The sequence below is a fragment of the Carcharodon carcharias genome, chromosome 18, assembly GCF_017639515.1.
Source record: "Carcharodon carcharias isolate sCarCar2 chromosome 18, sCarCar2.pri, whole genome shotgun sequence".
NCBI lineage: Eukaryota > Metazoa > Chordata > Chondrichthyes > Lamniformes > Lamnidae > Carcharodon > Carcharodon carcharias.
The window spans coordinates 89,291,737-89,310,843 of NC_054484.1; the positions used below are offsets into that span (position 1 = coordinate 89,291,737).

The 19,107-nt window shown below is 42.4% G+C and overlaps 1 protein-coding gene across 1 annotated transcript in view; it reads left to right on the top strand.

The window, feature by feature from the left end:
• Positions 1 to 19,107, top strand: part of mcf2la (mcf.2 cell line derived transforming sequence-like a) — a 201,119-nt gene that overhangs the window by 52,486 nt on the left and 129,526 nt on the right. Inside the window, exon 2 of the mRNA XM_041211957.1 lies at positions 17,596 to 17,676. Coding sequence (XP_041067891.1) covers positions 17,596 to 17,676 — 81 coding nt within the window. The remainder of the gene's footprint in view (positions 1 to 17,595; positions 17,677 to 19,107) is intronic.

A 19,107-nucleotide genomic window follows, 5' to 3' on the forward strand; every position in this document is an offset into this window, starting at 1 on the left:
CAGGAGCAACATCAGGCATACCTAAAAATGAGGTGTCAACCTGGTGAAGCTATAACACAAGACTACTTGCGTGCCAAACAGCATAAGCAGCAAGTGATAGTCAGAGCTAAGGGATCCCACAATCAACGGATCAGATCTAAGCTCTGCAGTCCTGCCACATCCAGTCGTGAATGGTGGTGGATTATTAAACAACTCACTGGAGGAGGAGGTGCCACAAATATCCCCATCCTCAATGATGGAGGAGCCCAGTACATCAATGTAAAAGATAAGGCTGAAGCATTTGCTACAATCTTCAGTCAGAGGTGCCGAGTGGATGACCCATCTCAACCTCCTTCAAAGGCCCACCCAGCATCACAGATGCCAGTCTTCAGCCAATTGGAGTCACTCCACGTGATGCCAAGAAACAGCTGATGGCACTGGATACTGCAAAGGCTATGGGCCCTGACAACATTCCGGCAATAGTACTGAAGACTTGTGTTCCAGACATTGCTGAGCCCTTAGCCAAGCTGTTCCAGTACAGCTACAACACTGGCATCTACCCGACAATGTGAAAAATTGCCCAGGTCAAATCCAACCTGGCCGATTACTGCGCCATCAGTCTGCTTTCAATCATCAGTAAAGTAATGGAAGGGGCCGTCAACAGTGCTATCAAGTGGCACTTGCTTAGCAATAACCTCACTGACACCCAGTTTGGGTTCTGTCAGGGCCACTCAGCTCCTGACCTCATTACAGCCTGGATTCAAACATGGACAAAAGAGGTGAACACCTGAGGTGAGGTGAGAGTGACTGTCCTTGACATCAAGGCAACATTTGACCGAGTGTGGCATCAAGGAGCCCTAGCAAAACTGGAGTCAATGGGAATCAGGGAGAAAACTCTCCACTGGTTGGAGTCTTACCAAGCACAAAGGAAGATGGTTGTGGTTGCTGGAGGTCAGTCATCTTAGCTCCAGGACATCAGTGCAGGAGTTCTTCAGGGTAGTGTCCTAGGCCCGACCATCTTCAGCTGCTTCATCAATGACATTCCTTCCATCATAAGGTCAGAAGTGGGGATGTTCGCTGATGATTGCACAATGTTCAGCAACATTCGCAACTCCTCAAATGCTGAAGCAGTCCATGTCCAAATGTAGCAAGACCTGGACAAAATCCAGGCTTGAGCTGGCAAGTAACATTCGTTCCACACAATTGTCAGGCAATGACCATCTCTAACAAGAGAATCCAATCATCGTCCCTTGATGTTCAATGGCGTTACCATCACTGAGTGCTATACTGTCAACACCCTGGGGGTTACCATTGACCAGAAACTGAACTGGACTAGCCATGTAAATACTGCGGCTACAAGAGCAGGTCAGAGGCTAGGAATCGTGCGACGAGTAACTCACCTCCTGATTCCCCAAAGCCTGTCCACTATCTACAAGGTATAAGTCAGGAGTGTGATGGAATACTCCTCACTTGCCTGGATGAGTGCAGCTCCTCAACACTCAAGAAGCTTGACACCACCCAGGACAAAGCAGCCTACTTGATTGGCATGACACCCACAAACATTCACTCCCTCCACCACCGACGCACAGTAGCAGCAGTGTGTACCATCTACAAGATTCACTGCAGGAACTCAGCAAGCCTCCTTCAACAGCATTTTCCAAACCCATGACTGCCACCATCTAGAAGGACAAGGGCAGCAGATACATGGGAACACCACCACCTGGAAGTTTCCCTCCAAGTCACTCAATATCCTGACTTAGAAATATAACACCGTTCCTTCACTGTCACTGGGTCAAAATCCTGGAACTCCCTCCCTAACAGCACTGTGGGTGTAACTACACCACATGGACTGCAGCAGTTCAAGAAGGCAGCTCACCACCACATTCTGAAGAGCAACTAGGGATGGGAAATAAATGCTGGCCCAGCCAGTGAAGCCCATATCCTGTGGATGAATAAAAAAAAATTGTGCCCTGGGCTCTCATAGCTCCATCAACATCAAAGCATTCTATTCCAAAGACACGTACTTAATCTTGTGGAGGTATTGTGGTCAGAGTATTTTCCAGAACAAGCAATCATTTGGATTTCCTAGTGGAAAGACAGGGCCAATTCTGACAGGGTTTGCCTTTTGTCTGGGTAAAGATTTAATATGAACTTTGAGAAATTTCTAAACCTTAGTGCTATACTGAGGAAGTTCTAATTTCAGTTCTAGAAGGCCTTGTCTCTCAAGACTTAAATCTGGTTAAATCTAAAGACTTAAAACTTGTCCATAATGTACCTCCTCACCAAAGTATATTCAGAGATGGGGTTTATGAGTTAGTGATATAGAAGACTGTGAGAGATAATGTAAGTTCTAAACCATATAGAAGTTTAAAGTACCAAGCATGCGATTCACAGTTGATGAGGCCGTCAACAACAACTTAAACAGTTCTTAGGAAAAGACGAAAAATATTATCTTATTTCTGAAAAGAAGTGACATTTTGTCGAAGCTTTTTGTCTTCCACTCATCAGGAGAGATGCAAGAATATTAAATTTCAAAGGGAGCAACAGTTTATACAACATGAGAAAAGGGTGCTGATTGATGGCAAATCGGCTCTGGACTTAGCAACTCGGGTTGTTAAGTTCAGCTTTTCATGACACCATGCTTACCAAAGAGATGTATCAAATGGGGTTGCTGTGGGGTCCCCTCTAGACCCAGCTTTGCTAACATTTTTGTCAGTTTCCATAAGAGTTGTGTTTTCAATGGAATGATCCCAAACCTCCTACCCTTTGCACATTTCCATGATATGTTGATATAGGTGATACATTTGCTATATTTGAATCTGCAGCTGCATGTGAGAATTTCCTTACATGCCTAAATGTGTTCCATCCCGCAAATTCACCTTTGAAATGGAGCAGTCTAACAAGCTGTCTTTCCTCAACATACTTGTTGAGAAATCTGCTAATGGGTTCTCTACTACTGTCTACTGCAAGTCTACCTTCACTGGTCAATATACAAATTGGGATTCCTACAGCTCCATGCGCTATAAGATTGGCCTTATCGGCAATCTCACAAAAAGGGACCAAGCCATTTGCTCATCATGCAAGCCTGATGCTTAACTAGAATGCATCAAGGCTATACTGCTGGTTAATGGCTGCTCCGATCAGATTGTTGCTTGCTGTGTATTGCACAAACTCACGAGTGATCTATGGCACCTAAGAAGTGCCCAATCTACCTCAAATTACCCTGGAGGCTAAAATATCTCAAATGTTTGGGCAACAGGTGAAGCTAGCCATTTCACACTGCTACTATGCAGTAGCAACACAAGTGGTTTTTGCCACTAACAGGATGCTGCCATCAAGCCAAAAAAGACATTCTGTCTGCCACACAATGAGCAATGTAGTATATAAATTTCAATGCCAGTGTGATGGTCGTACACCTTGACAACTGGCAGATTGTATCAAACAGCATGTTCCTTCGGCTGTTCGCAATAGACTGAGTATTGACCATACTCAACCAGCCCATGTTTGCAAAACTCAGATCATAATCTCTGATGTTAGATGTGATTGGACAGCACTTGCTGAACAATCCAAGCGCGATAAGAATTACACCAGCAAACAGTTTAAAATTATCAATCGGCTCGCAACGTGGCTCACTTATGCTTGCTAGAAGCTACATTTTTATGGCAAAAGGAACATGAGCAGGCACCTTGTTTGAACTAAACAAAAGCATGAAGTCAATAGCTCCCTGGTGCATTCACCATGGCAATCCTCGACCAATCACAGCCGATTTGTCAACTAATCAGCACCCCTTTTCTCATACAGTATAAATTGTTAAACCCTTTGAAAGTTGATATTCTTGCATCTGCCCTGATGAGTACAAGACAAAATGTTTCAACAGCATGTCTCTCTATTCAGCTATACTCAAGTTCTCTACTACCAAGTTAATTATAATCTTATTTAGAGTAGAGAATCCAATTTTGAAATCCAAATATTGGATTACAGTAAAATATTTAAGTAGGATAGTCATCAACTTGCAATGTAACATTTAACTTATATCCCTTACTGCACCCTGCAGTACATCCAGGGACACCTAATTAAATCTGGGCACAGACATCCTCCTTCCTTCTGTATTCTGCATGTACTTCTTCCCATACATACAAACTTCTAACCTCCTTTCCATTGCACCTGTGAACTGGGCCTTTAAATAGTTGCAGTGAAATTGTGTCATGCGAGGCCATGTCACACCCATTCAACAAATAACGGAGACGTGAAACTCAGAAGTAAAATGATAAGAAGCATCCCTGTTGAAAGCAGGCATTCCTATATGTCCTGCATTGCTGCCTGTTTGTAGCCTGCTTTCTCCCTACCCTCCTTCTCAATTCCTATCTTTACATCAATATTGAGACCAAATATCTCCAGATCCCCTCACACACTAAAACTTCCTCTTTGCCATTGCCTGGAATTATATCAATGATTCTATTGCCCTCTAACACAATTTTTGCCTCACCACAACCTCAGTGTATTTATTCCTACTTGATGTGGGCCTTTTTTCTCAACCAAGTCCTTTACTCCAAAGCAAGTTGTTTGCTTCAGCGATCTCCAATACCACTTTATGTCCTTAACTCATTGTACCAAGTGTGAGGCAATCATGAAATTTTCTTGCCCAAGTTCAGGGCCTACCCTTTGCATCTGATCGACCAGCTTTCTCTTCAGTCCTTAGAAGTTGATATCATCAACTTGCCCTTGTTCCCTGGTTTTCTCCCGATCTCATTTAAAGTGGGTGTCGTTGTACCCACCCTTTAAAAAGAAAATCTGCACATGTCGCCCACCTTCTCCGGTCGCCACTTGGCTCAGACCCCACTCCCCCTTTTCTAATATCCTGCAAGACATTTTTGCTTTGCAACTAAGCTCCCACCCCTCTCACCATTACCCATTCAAAGCCCTCCAAATCCAGCTACTGCCAAAGCCACAGTAACGGTAGCACAATAATCAAAACCTCCAATCACCACCTCAACTTGGCAAGATTGGAAATTCCCACCCAGAGTCAACGGATGTTTGGCTGCCTCCAAATTTTCCTGTCTATCCTATCAGACCCCTTCAGAATCTTGTATATTTTAATGAGATCACCTCTCATTCTTTGAAAATATAGGTACAATTTACTCAGCTTCTCCAATAGGACAGCCCCCTCATTCCCAGGTACCAATCTAGCAAAGCTTCACTGTAACGCTTCCCAGGCAAGTACATCCTTCTGTCGATATGGAGACCAAAACTGCACACACTACTCCATGTGTGATATCACCAACTACCCCAGATGTGGTCTCACCAAAACCCTGTACAGTTGTAACAAGATGACTTTATTCTTGCACTCTAATCCCCTTGCAATAAAGGCCAACATGCCATTTGCCTCCCTAATTGTTTGCTGTACTTGTATCCTAACTTTCTGTGTCCCTTGTATGAGCACACTCATGTCTGTCTGAACATCAACTTTTACAAGTTTCACACCTTTTAAAAAATACTCTGCTTTTCTATTCTTATGACCAAAGTTAATAACTTCACATTATACTCCATCTGCCACCTTACCAATTACTTAACCTGCTTATATATCTTTGTATCTTCTTTGTGTCCTCCTCAAAGTTTACATCCTCACCTAGTTTTTATCATTGGGAAACTTCGATACATTACTCTGTCTCTTCGTCTAAGTCATTAAGTGATTGTAAGTAGCTAAGACCCCAGTACTTGCACTCCACTAGTCACAGCCTGCTAACTTGAAAATGCCCCATTTACCTCAACTCTCTTTGTTAATCAATCCTCCATCCAAACTAACACACCCCTAGCTTTGCCCTTATTTTGCAGATTATGACACCTTATAGAAATCCAAGGATGCCATATTTACTGATTCCCCCTTATCTAACCTACCAACTGCATCTGGAAGAAAACTCATAAGTTTGCCAAATGCTATTTTTTTCCCCATGAAACCATGTTGACTTTGTTTAGTGATACTATGATTTGAGAAGTGCATTGTTAAGACTTCCTTAAGAGATTCCAGCATTTTCCTGATGACTGATGTCAGACTAAATGGCCTGTAGTTCCCTGTTTTCTCTATCCTTCCATTCTTGAATAACACTGTTTTACTTGCTATCTTCCAACCTTCTCCGTCCATTCCAGAGTGCAGTGTATTCTGGAACATCATAACCAGCGCATCCACTAACCCTGCAGCTACTTCTTTCAGAACCTAGGATGTAGTCCATTGGCCCCTAGGGATTTGTCAGCTTTTAGCCCCTTAAGCTTCTCTGCTGATATTAATTACTTTAAGTTTCTCACCCTTATTAGCTCCTTGGCTGACCCCTATTTCTGGTAGGCAATTTTTGTTTTTGTCACTGTGAAGATAGTCAAAATATATTCGTCCAGTGGGCGGGATTTTCCAGTCCCACCCGCTGTGGGAATCATTGGCGGCGGGATGGAAAATTTGACGGACCAGCTATAAGTCCGTAGATTTCGGTTGGGAATTTCTGGCCCATAGCAGGCAGAATTGGGAAATCCTACCCAGTGTCTCTGCCATTTCCTCTTCATTCCTCTTGATAGGGAAAATGTTAGGATCCATTATTAAATCCATTGTAGACTTTGCCCCGCAACCTACAAGCTCTGACTTTTACAAGGCAGCTTAACCTGAAGATTCAGAACAGCCGTATATTACTGTATTGCTCATTCTCTTGATATGGATGGATATTTCACATTGAGCAGGGCCTCTCAGGCTGAAGCAGCCTAAGTGTTCCTGTGCGGTTCAATGGAAATACAAAGATTGCAATGATTTGACAGATGGCGGCATAGTGGTAATGTAACTGGATTAGCAATGCAGAGGCCCAGGCTAATGCTCTGGGGATAGGAGTTCAAATCCCACCAAGGCTGTTGATAAAATTTAAGTACAATTAATAAATCTAGGATTGAAAGTTAGTTTCAGTAATGGTCACTATGAAACTATTGTTGATTGTTGTAATAACCCATCTGATTCACTTATGTCCTTCTGGGAAGGAAATCTGCCGTCTTTACCTGATCTGGCCTAACTATGACTCTAGACCCACAGCATTGTGGCTGACTCTTAACTGCCCTCTGAAATGGTCTAGCAGTCGGGTTCCAGGGCTTCACAGCCCATGAAAGAATAAAGAAAAAGGTTATAGCAGGGTTTTTAGGAAATCCTTATTTCAATTAGGTGAAGTCAACATGGTTTTGTGAAAGGGAAATTAATTAATTTATTAGAGTTCTTTGAGGAAGTAAAAAGTAACATGGATAAAGGAGAACCTGTAGATGTAGCATTACATGGATTTCCAAAAGGCAATTGTTAAGGTGCCACACAAGATAAGAGTGCATAGTGTTAGGGATAACAAATTAGCATGGATTGGTTGGCTAACAGGAAGTAGAGAGTAGGGATAAATTGATCATTTTCAGGTTGGCAGGCTGTAGCCAGTGGAATAACACAAGGATGAGTGCTGGGGCCTCAACTATTTACAATCTATATCAATAACTTGGATGAAGGGACTGAATATATGGTTGCTAAATTTGCAGATGACAAAGGCAGGAAAGTAAGTTGAGAGGAGGACATAGAGATTACAAAGGGATTTAGCTAGGTTGAATGAGTGGGCATAAAATTGGCAAATGGAGTATAATGTGAACTTGTCTACTTTGCAGGAAGAATAGAAAAGCAGAATATTATTTAAATAGAGATTGCAGAACTCTGTGGTATAGAGGGATCTGGGTATCTTGGCACATGAATCACAAAATGTTAGTATGCAGGTACAGCAAGTGATTACGAAGGCAAATGGAATGTTGTTTATTTTGAAGGGGAATGGAATATAAAAATAAGGATGTTTTTGCTACAGTTGGTGAGACCACATCTAGGGTACTGTGTACAGTTTCGGTTTCCTTACTTGGGAAATGATATAATTGCATTAGAAACAGTTGAGAGAATTTTCCTTTGACTAATTCCTGGGATTACTTATGAGGAAAGACTTGACAGGTTGGGCCTGTGCCAATTGGAGTTTAGAAGAATGAGATGTGACCTTGTTGAAACATCAAAGATCCTTAGGGAAAATGGAGGTGTGGATGCTGAAAGGATGTTTCCCCTTGAGGGAGAGACTAGAACTAGGGAATACAATTTAAAAATGAGTCTTCCACCAATGTTTTCTGATCCTTGTTATTCCCAATCACCACCCATATTGATTCTACTTTACAACCTTGTCTCTGTAATGGAAATTATAGATCAAACCATTGATTTCTATTTGTGTCTATCTTATTACAAATGCTTTGCGCTTTCAGCTAAAGATCCTTTAGTTTTAATTTCTTATCACTATATTTTGCATGATCTTATTTGCCAATGCAATATTTTCTTTAAAGTCTCCATCCCTTCCTGTCCCGTTTGTTTGTCCTTAACCAAATCACCACATTGCTCCATTGCCTCAACTTTTCTCTTTAGATTTCTAAATCTCCTTCACCTGACCCCTCCCTTCCCCACTTCATTCCACTGAACCCCAAGCTTTCCACCCACAATTAATCAATCACCAAGACCACTTTCTCAATTCTCTTCTGTCTGTACCTTTCCTCATTGCTGCTGAAAGCCTAATCCTTTCCTTTATCACCCCAAGGCTAGATTTCTTCAAAACTCTCCTCACTAGTCTTCTTGTCTCTGCCCTAAATAAGTTATAAACCATTAAACACCTCAGGTTGTGTCCTCTTGCATCAAGCCTCATAGACCCCAGTGACCTATTAATCTCCACTGGTCCTGGAACATTAACTTCAAGGTCCTTGTTCTTATCTTCAGATTCACCTATAGCCTTGTCCTTCCCACTCTTTAACATCTTCTTTAACTGAATGTCCCTGCAGGTGCTCTCTGCTACTCTGTTACTGGCCATCTCTCTTTGCTTTTTCCACTAATAAAGACTGCTGCCTCAGCTGCTGTGCACAGGAATTGGGAAGGCTCTCCTCTCTCAGAAAATCCCCTTGGGCATTTCATTCTTAATTTAAGATCTTGCATTGTTATAGTGCTTTTGGCTCTCTGTACTCCTCCCTTCCTAACTATTGCTCCTTATCCTCTTGCTAATCATCATGCTTTAAGGTGCCATGAGATATATCCCTGTCCATGAGGAGTGCTGCAGAAATGTTCATTGTTTTTTCTATTGCTCAACATTGTATCTTGGTCACATTCTGTGTCAGCTTTGTATTCAATCGTACAACAGCAGCAAATATTCATCGAGTGCCATTGCACTAATTATCTGTGTTCTGTGAAGTACATACCTCACTGTAAAAATATTGTGAGTTAGAAATTGGTTTGCACTTTTTTTTAAGAAGACACAGAGATTGCGGATTGTGATCTCCTTGTGCCTGTTGTGGTGGAGGTAGACAGCTCCTTATTTGAATTATTGTAACATGTAGCATTGGGCCGAATGGAGCTCATGCCGTTGACTGCTTGGGTGATCAGCAGGGGGCTAAGAGGTATGTGCAGCCATCCAAACTTTTTTCATAAAGATTGCAATGATTTGACAGATGGCGGCATAGTGGTAATGTAACTGGATTAGCAATGCAGAGGCCCAGGCTAATGCTCTGGGGATAGGGGTTCAAATCCCACCAAGGCTGTTGATAAAATTTAAGTACAATTAATAAATCTAGGATTGAAAGTTAGTTTCAGTAATGGTCACTATGAAACTATTGTTGATTGTTGTAATAACCCATCTGATTCACTTATGTCCTTCTGGGAAGGAAATCTGCCGTCTTTACCTGATCTGGCCTAACTGTGACTCTTAAAGCGAAGCTGTGCTGGAGGCTGCTGCTGAGTACTTTTGCTGCATTTGTAAACAGAGAAAATCGAACAGCATGGAAGAGAGAAGGGACTCCAGATTCACAGAAATGGCGCTGGAGGCCTTAGTGGTGGTGATAGACAGATGCCACGGTTCTGTAGTATGTATCAGTTGGTCTTGAAATAACCACTCTTGGGGACTCGGAGCAGGTGGTCAGAGAGGTCAGGCTCAGAGGACCCAGCAGCAGTGCCACAAGAAGTCTCATGACTACTCACCTGGGTAGTCAGGGTCAGTGAATGCACCTTCAAATGACGTCTAACCCACTGCTTTGCCAGTCTCTCACACTTACCCATCAGTACTCCCTGGCACTCGGGTCAAACATTCAGATACTCCTTGCTCTTGTGCATATTTCAATGATGAAAACCTCACGCCAACTCCTACGGCTTCCACTGAGCATCAGTTATTGAGCTATGGCAGGCATCTCAAGTCAAGTGCAGTGCAACATAATCATTGAAATTCTTCCCTTCCTCTCTTCTCGGACAAGCTGGCACATAATAGAATGGAACAGAGCGGATCTGGTGGGGGGCGGGGGGGCGGCAGGGGTACCTGCATCTCCTGAGCCTGATGGAAGAGATGGGTCATTGCATCATGGGGCTAACCGTGAGACAGCTGCTACATTGAGGAGGACAGTGTATCCATGCCTTGTGCCCCTTTCTCAACTCCCAGCTGACCCTCATCTGTCAAGATGAGTGATGATGTGTCTATGGGCCGCTTGCTTTCCAACCCAACCACCTCCTTCATTCCAGCCTTCTCCTTTCTGCTTTCAGATGCCCAAGAACTGCCACCTGTGCAGCCAGAACAGACCTGGGGGGAGGAGAGAAAGTAACAACATAGTACTGATGAACGGGTTCTGACACTCGCAGACACCAGTTGGATACTGGCAGTGCACACACTTTAAAGGTTAGCATAGTTGGGATCTAGACATCACTATTCACAACGGAGCTGCAGCCAAGCAAGTGGGAAAGGATAACTCATATGCCAGCACCCCAGAGGATGAGGCTTGGTGGGTTCTGCTTTATGGAAATCAGGTGACCACCTTGAGGGGGCAGTCTACAGGAGAACATTGTCGGGAATGCACACTGATAGAATGGTTGAACTATTTGATCTGCAAGACAGCCCTCTATTTTTATTAAGGAGAATGGCTCCAACATGGGAAAGGACATCACGCTGAGTTTCTATTCTCTGCAGCCTCTTCTCCATCTTGTCGAGACCCTGCAGACCCAGAGTCAGTACAGCTACTGCTGCCCTCATACCTGTTGCAGCCTTTGTGTGCACAGCTCACCTACTCCTCTGCCATCCCTATGAGGATGCAGCAACACTGCCAAATCCAGGAACTAAACACAAAACCTCCAGAAACACTCTGCAAATACTTTCCAGATACTTTGCAATAACAGGTGTCATTCCAAGTACTGCAAGTTGGGCGTCTGGTTTTTTTAAGTAACACTGTACTGGGCACTTCTTGAAGCTGAACTCCTGTCCTTTGTAAGCGACAGACTATTGTGTAAAATGGGCCTGTGTGGTCCAAGTTTACCAGCAGGGCATCCCATCAGCTGGTAGGGTTGAGTGACGTCATGTTAGAACTACTTCAGAAGCTCCTAGTGCATGCAGGGGATGCCTGTGTGAGCAGCCTACCGTGCAAGGGGCCTTGGAAGCAGCTGGCAGTATAGTGTGTTCCACTTGATGGGCCTTTGATTTCCATAGTGCTCCTCCAGTGGCACTGCGGATCTTAATTTAATACCCTAAATGCCTATTTTGGCTGCGATGTTAAAGCCAGGCTCTGTATGCACACTCAGGTGGCTGTAAAAGATCCCATGGCACTATTCAAAGAGCAGGAGAGTTCTAGCTGGTGTCTTGGTTGGTATTTATCCCTGAACTGAAAACAGCTGACCTTGTCCTTAATACTGAGGCAAAAACAGAAAACGCTGGGAAAACTCAGCTGGTCTAACAGCATCTGTGGAGAGGAAAAAAACCGAGTTAACGTTTTGAATCCATATGACTCTTCAGAGCTCTTGAAGAAGAGTCATACAGACTTGGAACGGTAACTCTGTTCTTCTCTTCACAGATGCTGTTAGACCTGCTGAGTTTTTTCAGCATTTTCTGTTTTTGTCTCAGACTTCCAGCATCCACAGTATTTTGCTTTTATTTTGGTCCTTAATACTGTTTATGGAACTTTGATATGCCTACATTGTCTGTCATGTTTCCTACAATACAGCAGTTATCACACTCCAAAAGTACTTTATTAGCTGCAAAACACTTTGTGATAGTCTGAGGTTGTGAAAGGTGCTACGGAAATGTAAGTTCCTTCTTTTCTTAATCCTGTGCAGAGGCATGACTGCAGAAAGCAATGAAGTAGTTCTCCTAGCGTGGGTAGCATATCCCCTGTGTTGTGTTCACATTCAAAATGGGAAGCAGGGACTAATTTGCATGCCATGGTAGAATGGATTCAAATTCACAGGCTGCCTGCTCGATATGTAGAAGCTGCACTGCCTGGGTGTGTAAGTTGCAGCCATTGTCGCAGGCGGCTGGTCGTGACGACTCCCACGAAGTAGACTTGTCATCTTCTTTAAGTTCCTCAGCATAAGGTCTGTGTTTAAATTTAGATTGATATTATAAAGCAGGAAGGAAGCCTGTGCACAAAGAGGCTTCCTTCAGGCAGTGGTGTGCTTGCAGCTCATGTGGTTGAGCCTCTTTATTTTTAAACCGAATGAATGGCAGCCTCAGGTTTACGGGAGTGCTGAACATTGATTCTGCAGACTTTGGGAAACCAGTAATCACCCTTATCTTAGGGTAAGAAGGAGTGAGTTGCTTGGCAACTTGCAGTATCACTGAAGAGTTGAATAAATACAGAATTCTGCTAGGTTGTTCTTAGTTTTAACTTACACTGCTCTGTAAAATTCGAGTGACTGATTAGAACTTTGCGACCTGGTTATTGTCGTGCAGCGGTGAGCTTGTAATTGTAATTTGTTGTCAACAAGTCAACAGACAGAGATTTGCTAATGAATAATGATAAGCAATGAACTGTTCCAAATTTAGGCTGGTGACTTCTTGAAGGAATTTTCACAATCCAATATAAGGTGTTATGTTCATTCAGAAACTGAAGTACTGGTACAGCAACTCTCCATTCTGTTGATTAGAGGGACAATGATCTGCTTACATGAATTGTAATTATCTACTTAAAGCAAGTTCATGGTCATGTAAAGGTGGAAGCAAAATACTGCAGATGCTGGGAATCTGAAATCAAAACATATATGCTGGGAATGCTCATCAGGCCAGGCAGTGTGTGTGAAGAGAGAAACCGAGCTAATGTGGCCTTTGGTGACCTTTCATCAGAAGCAGGAACATTAACTCTTTCTGAGTATTTGCCATGTATAATGTGTTTATTCTTATAAATATGGCAGTGACTGACTAAAACATGACACAATTTATGTGGGAATACTAGCCCAGTGATGAACATCAGAGATTGACTCTAGTGAGGCAACATCAGACAAACACTCTGGCATCATTGGATCAGGCTGCAGTCTGTCAGTTTCTGCTGGATGGATTAAGTTAAATGGGCGAAATGCTGGTCCTCATTTGTATTTATCTTGCAATTTCAAGAACTTTGGATAAACATGTTTTTCTGTACCTTATGACTTTGGAATATTTGAATAGAATTTGCACCTTCTAAGTAATGCAGTACTTTGTTGCTTTATGGTCAACAGTGCCTCAGTTTCTTTTTTTTAAAAAACCTACTTTGAAAGTATTGTGGTTGGAACTGATGTGAATTTGCTATATTTCCTGACCTATTATGTCAGCCTGCTATTCACAAGAGCCAGAAATCACTTCATTTCCATACAGCTGATAATGTAATTAGATTTCAATAGACATCATTCACCAGACAGGTTCTTCCAAGCACACAGTTGTAATAATGCTCAATGAGAAGCTCTTACACCAGTGCACTGTGTCTTAATTAAACACTGCTGATGATATTTATTGCCACAACAATTGACCCATACAGGTTCCGAGCACATAATCTAAACACAGATAACTCTTGCAGTTCAGATCCTCTCCCAAAGGTCCAGCTGCCCGTGTGAGTGGATACTAGGGCACTATTTGCCAAGGAGCAAGGAGTCCCAGCCAGTATTCATGTCTTAACCAACACTGCCAAAACCAGATTAACGGCTCATTTATCCGAGTTGGGAATGTTACTGCTGTAATGGTGACGGGTGCATTGGGAATTGTTAGTGCACTTCAAAAATAATTCATCGTGTGAAGCTTTGGGACATTTCAACATGATGAGCCACTGTGTAAATAATTACAAGTAATTCCCCTCACCAGCACCTTCGATAACTTACACATCCCTTAGACTGTTTTCAAAACAATCCATCTCCCTCCACCCCCACCCCTCCTGCTGTAACCATATACGGCCCACAGTGCTTTGCCCATCTTCTTTCCCCGCCCTCTTCACTTCCAACTACTATTCTCCTTGCACCTCTCTGGTCCTTGCTCCTTTTTGCAACATTCCATTTTTACCTTTCACACACCTCTATCCTCGCTCTCCGCATGCCTTCTCTCCTCATTCTTCTCATGTCTCCCTCCTGGCCCACTTTGCGCCTCCCTCCTCACCCGCTTTGCGCCTCCCTCCTCACCCCCTTTGCGCCTCCCTACTCACCCCCTTTGCACCTCGCCTTCCTTACGCCCTCTTCATTGTGCCTCACCCTCCTTACCCCTCTTTATTGTGTTTCTTACTATCTCTCACGTTATCACCACACATTGTCTTTTCACAACACACCTCTTCCACCCTCTTCACTTCACATCTTACACCTCCCTGCTCCTCACGCCTCTTCCTCGCTCTCTTTACTGCTGTTTGTCCATTGAGGTGAAGGATGGAAACTGTATTTATAGTTTGCTGTGTCACCAAGTTGAAGAGTACTGAGAGGCAGGAGACAGCAGAGTGGGTGGCTAAAAGTCAGGAAGCAGTGGTTCGGGATAGAGCAGCTATTCAGACTGGTGGGAAATGGGGTGCCCACAACTATCAGAGCTGGGACCACTGTTGTTCACAATTTACATTAACAATGTAGAGTTTAGAATCTAAAACACAATTTCCAAATTTGTGGACAATTAGGACCAAATTGGGAGGAATAGGCAACACTGAGGAGGAACAAATTAAAAGAAGGCATTAATAAACTTTCTGAATGGGCACAATGAAATGGGCACATTGATTTTAACATAGATAAGAGTGAGATTAACATTTTGATGAGAGAAACAAACAAGTCCCGTATTAGTTGTAGAATAAGAACCAAAATGGGGTAGAGGAACAAGAAGATCTGGAGACAAATACACAGATCACTAAAAGTTGTGATGCAGGTCAATAAGACCATTAAAACAAAATAAAGTCAAACCAAACACTGTGTTTTAATCCGAGAGGGATAGAATTGAAAACTAGGGAAGTTAAGCTAACCTTGTATTGTATCACAGTATCTTTACAGTGCAGGAGGCCATTTGGCCCATCGAGTCTGCACTGGCTATCTGAAAGAGCATTCTACCTAGTCCCACTCCTTTGCCTTATCCCTGTAACCTTGCACATTCTATCTTTTCAGGTAGCAATCCAATTCCCTTTTGAATTTCTCGATTGAACCAGCCTCCAGCGCCCTTGCAGGAAGTTTGTTCCCGACTCCAACCACACTCTGGGTGAAAAAAAATTTCCTCACATCACATTTACTTATTTTGCCAATTATTTTGAATCTGTGCCCTCAAGTTCTTAATGTTCTCTTGAATGGGAACAGTTTCTCACTATTTGCTCTGCCCATACCCCTCAGGATCTTGAATAGCTCTCTCAAGTCTTCTCTCAGCCTTCTTTTCTCCAAGGAAAACAGTCCCAACTTCCTCAATCTACCTTCATAGCTACAGTTCTTTATCTCGGGAATCATTCTTGTGAATCTCTTCTGTACCCTCTCCAATACCTTCACATCCTTCCTCAAGTATGGTGCCCAGAACTGGACACAGTACTCAAGATAAGGCCTAACTAGTGTCTTATACAAAATCAACATGATCTTCTTACTTTTGTACTCAATGCTCCTATTAATAAAGCCTTGAACCTTGGTTGGACCACATTTAGAGTACAGTATAAAGGTTTGGTTGGCATATCACAAAAAGGATATAAAGACAATGGAAAGAGTGCAGAAAGATTTACAAATATGATACCAGGACCGTTAAGCTATGCCTATCCTAAAAGGATTAACAGGCTGGGTCTTTTTTCCTAACAGTGGTCTTCAAAATTATGAAAGGTTCTGACAGAGAATACACAAGAGTGTTTCCACTTGGAAGGGAAGGGCAAATTTAAAGGCCAGCACTATAAGATGGACACCAAGAAAAGGAATAGGGAATTCAGAAGAAACACCTTTACCTTGAGAGTGGTGAGAGTGCAGAACCCGCTACTACAGGGAGTAGGTGAGGTGAATGGTGCATTCAGGGAGTGGCTAGATAGGCATATGGGAGAGAGTTGACAGAAGAATGTGTTATGCTGTTAGAGTTACATGTGGAAGATAGGAGGAGGCTTACATGAAGCACAAACACCAGCATGGACTGGTTGAGCCGAAAGGCCTGTTTCATACTGTATATTCTCTGTAATCTTATGAAATTATTAAATATACAATACAGATGTTGCATTACCCTTCTGTAGCGTGTTACAATTGAGGCTTATAAGACTTGTGTTTTGACTGTGTCTTTAAATTTAAGTTAAAATCAAGGGGGTCATGTGACCCATTCTGAAATCTGCCTGATGGTAAGCCTGGGTGGTTTAATTGTTAGGGATCAAAGGAAGGATTAGATTGTTTTACTGAGTAGAAAGTGGAAGGCATTTATGCTTGGAGACAGTGGCAGCAGCCTATGTGTTAACAGTATGGACTGAGAGTCTCAAGTCCCAGGAAAGTGTTGAGTTGTAAACAGTTGTGCTTTAAACTGTAAATTTAATTCCAAGATGAAAAAGAATTTGTCTCTCAAAGCTAGCTAATTAGCATCCCTATTAGATACAAGGCCCATACGATTCACATTGTTATGGGGAAGGATGCATAGGAAGCTATCATAAAGATCAGGTGATAGGATTTCCTAGAATATGGCTGGATATCACAGGCAGTGTTTTGAGTCTGCCTGGATCTCAGCGATAAGGGAGCAGCTAGAAGTCAAAAAAGTCTCTGTGGTTCATGACGCAGGAATGCAGGTGGAACTATGGGCTTTGATTGAGAAGACCAAATTCGTAGGTAGTTAAAATGAGGTTGGAAGAGTCATCTAGCTCAGGCTAGAGGAAGAGTCTCTGGGAAAAGAAAACCTCACTATGAAAGATAGAGTTCCAAGGTTTCAAGTTCCAGGGCTGAGGAAAAGGAAAAAACAGGAATAAACCTTCAGAGCTAAAAATCACTTTGGGTCGATTCCAGGAAAATTGAATAAAGGGCATTGTAAAGTATATTTGTGAAGTGTGTCTTTTGGTTGGGCTAAGAATGAGAAGGGGGTATTCCATTCTGTGGTTTTAAGTATAAATTGCCTACAAAGTTAGTGTTTAGCTAATAGCATTTTTAGACATTTGTTACAGTAGACTTTTAAAATGTGAAATCTTGATGTGCAACTTTTTCAGCTATTAACTGGGGGTTCAAATTTCTTTTTAAAAGTTAGGTCCCTACGGGGATTGTAACGAGTGATCAAAAGTTGCAGCATGATACAATACTTGTATAATTAATTATTCTGGGTGCAAGGAACACCAATTTTTCTAAATTTCACCAAGAGTTAATGCTCATTGTTGTTCTGTTTGGTTTTACAGATGAAATCATGCAGCAAGACAACCCTGTATACGCTGCTGAAATCACTAAACAGCTGGCCAAGCAATTCGCTATTCGGTCAGGTAAGAATTCCTGTTTACTCCACCTATCACATCCTCATGGTGCCTTTGTCCCATCGAGATATGTAGTACCAAACTCAGATGGCAGCTACTTTGTGTTCCAGGATGGGAGGCAGCACTTCTAAATATTACAATATGTAACAATACCAAGTTGATTTTTAAAAGCCAGTTATTAAGGGATTATTTTGGAACCTGCGCACGATTCCAATTTGTTATTAAAACTAAAATCAAAATCTGTAAGGGAGTTTGAATGAAGGAAAATCCAGATAGGTTGCAGTAGGCCTTGGTCTGTGCTGTTTGTTAATTTTTTGAAAAATAAAATTCAAATTTTAAAAAGGTGCACCTAAATGTACACAATTTTGTTTATTTATTCTTTCATGGGATGTGGGTGTCGCTGGCAAGCCCAGTGTTTGTTGCCCATCCCTAATTGCCCTTGGATTGAGTGGCTGGCTAGGCCATTTCAGAGGGGAGTTAAAAGTCAACCACATTGCTGTGGGTCTGGCATCATATGTAGGCCAAACCAGGTAAGAACAGCAGATTTCCTTCCCTAAAGGATGTTGGTGAATCAGGTGGGTTTTTAAAACAATTGATGGAAGTTTCATGATCACCATTACTGAGACTAGCTTGTACTTCAGATTTATTATTTGAATTTAAATTCCACAAGCTACCATGGTGGGATTTGAACCCATGTCACCAGGGCTTTAGCCTGGGCCTCTGAATTACTAGTCCAGTGATATTACCACTATGACGCCACACTGTCTCCCCTAACTTGGTCACTGTTTGATTGTATGGAGCTTCCCTCTCCCTTCCACACACACCCCCCCCACCCGCCACCTCAACACTGAAGGTCTTTTACATAACTCCACATAAGGGCAAAATTTAGTGTCAGGTACAGTGGGCCTTTTATACTGCACATGGGGCAGAATTCAGATCAGGATCAGTACCAGGAGTCCTTTATTTACTGCATTTAGATTCAACTAATTTCAAATTAAACTGGAATAAAAAGCTGGTATTGGTAACAGTGACCATCAAGCTACCTGACTCTTATAAAAACCTATCTGGTTCGCCAGTGTCCTTACGGGAAGAAAATCCACTGTCCTTACCTGGTCTGGCCTACAAGCGACTCCAGAAGCACAACAATGTTATTGACTCTTAACTGCCATCTGATATGGCCTAGCAAGTCACTCAGTTAAAGGGCAATTAGAGAGGAGCAACAAATCTGGCCTTGCCAGTGATGCCCTAATCCCATGAAAGAATTTTTTTTAAAAAGTGCAAAACCATTGACACCCTCATCCCATATGTATATTATATATAAAAATCACCGAACAAAACTCAAAACATGATGGGCCCTTTTAATTACTGTACTCGGGGAGAGATCTATCTGCTGTCTGTATCTATGTTAACTTAACATTCATTCACAAGGGTAATATGTCG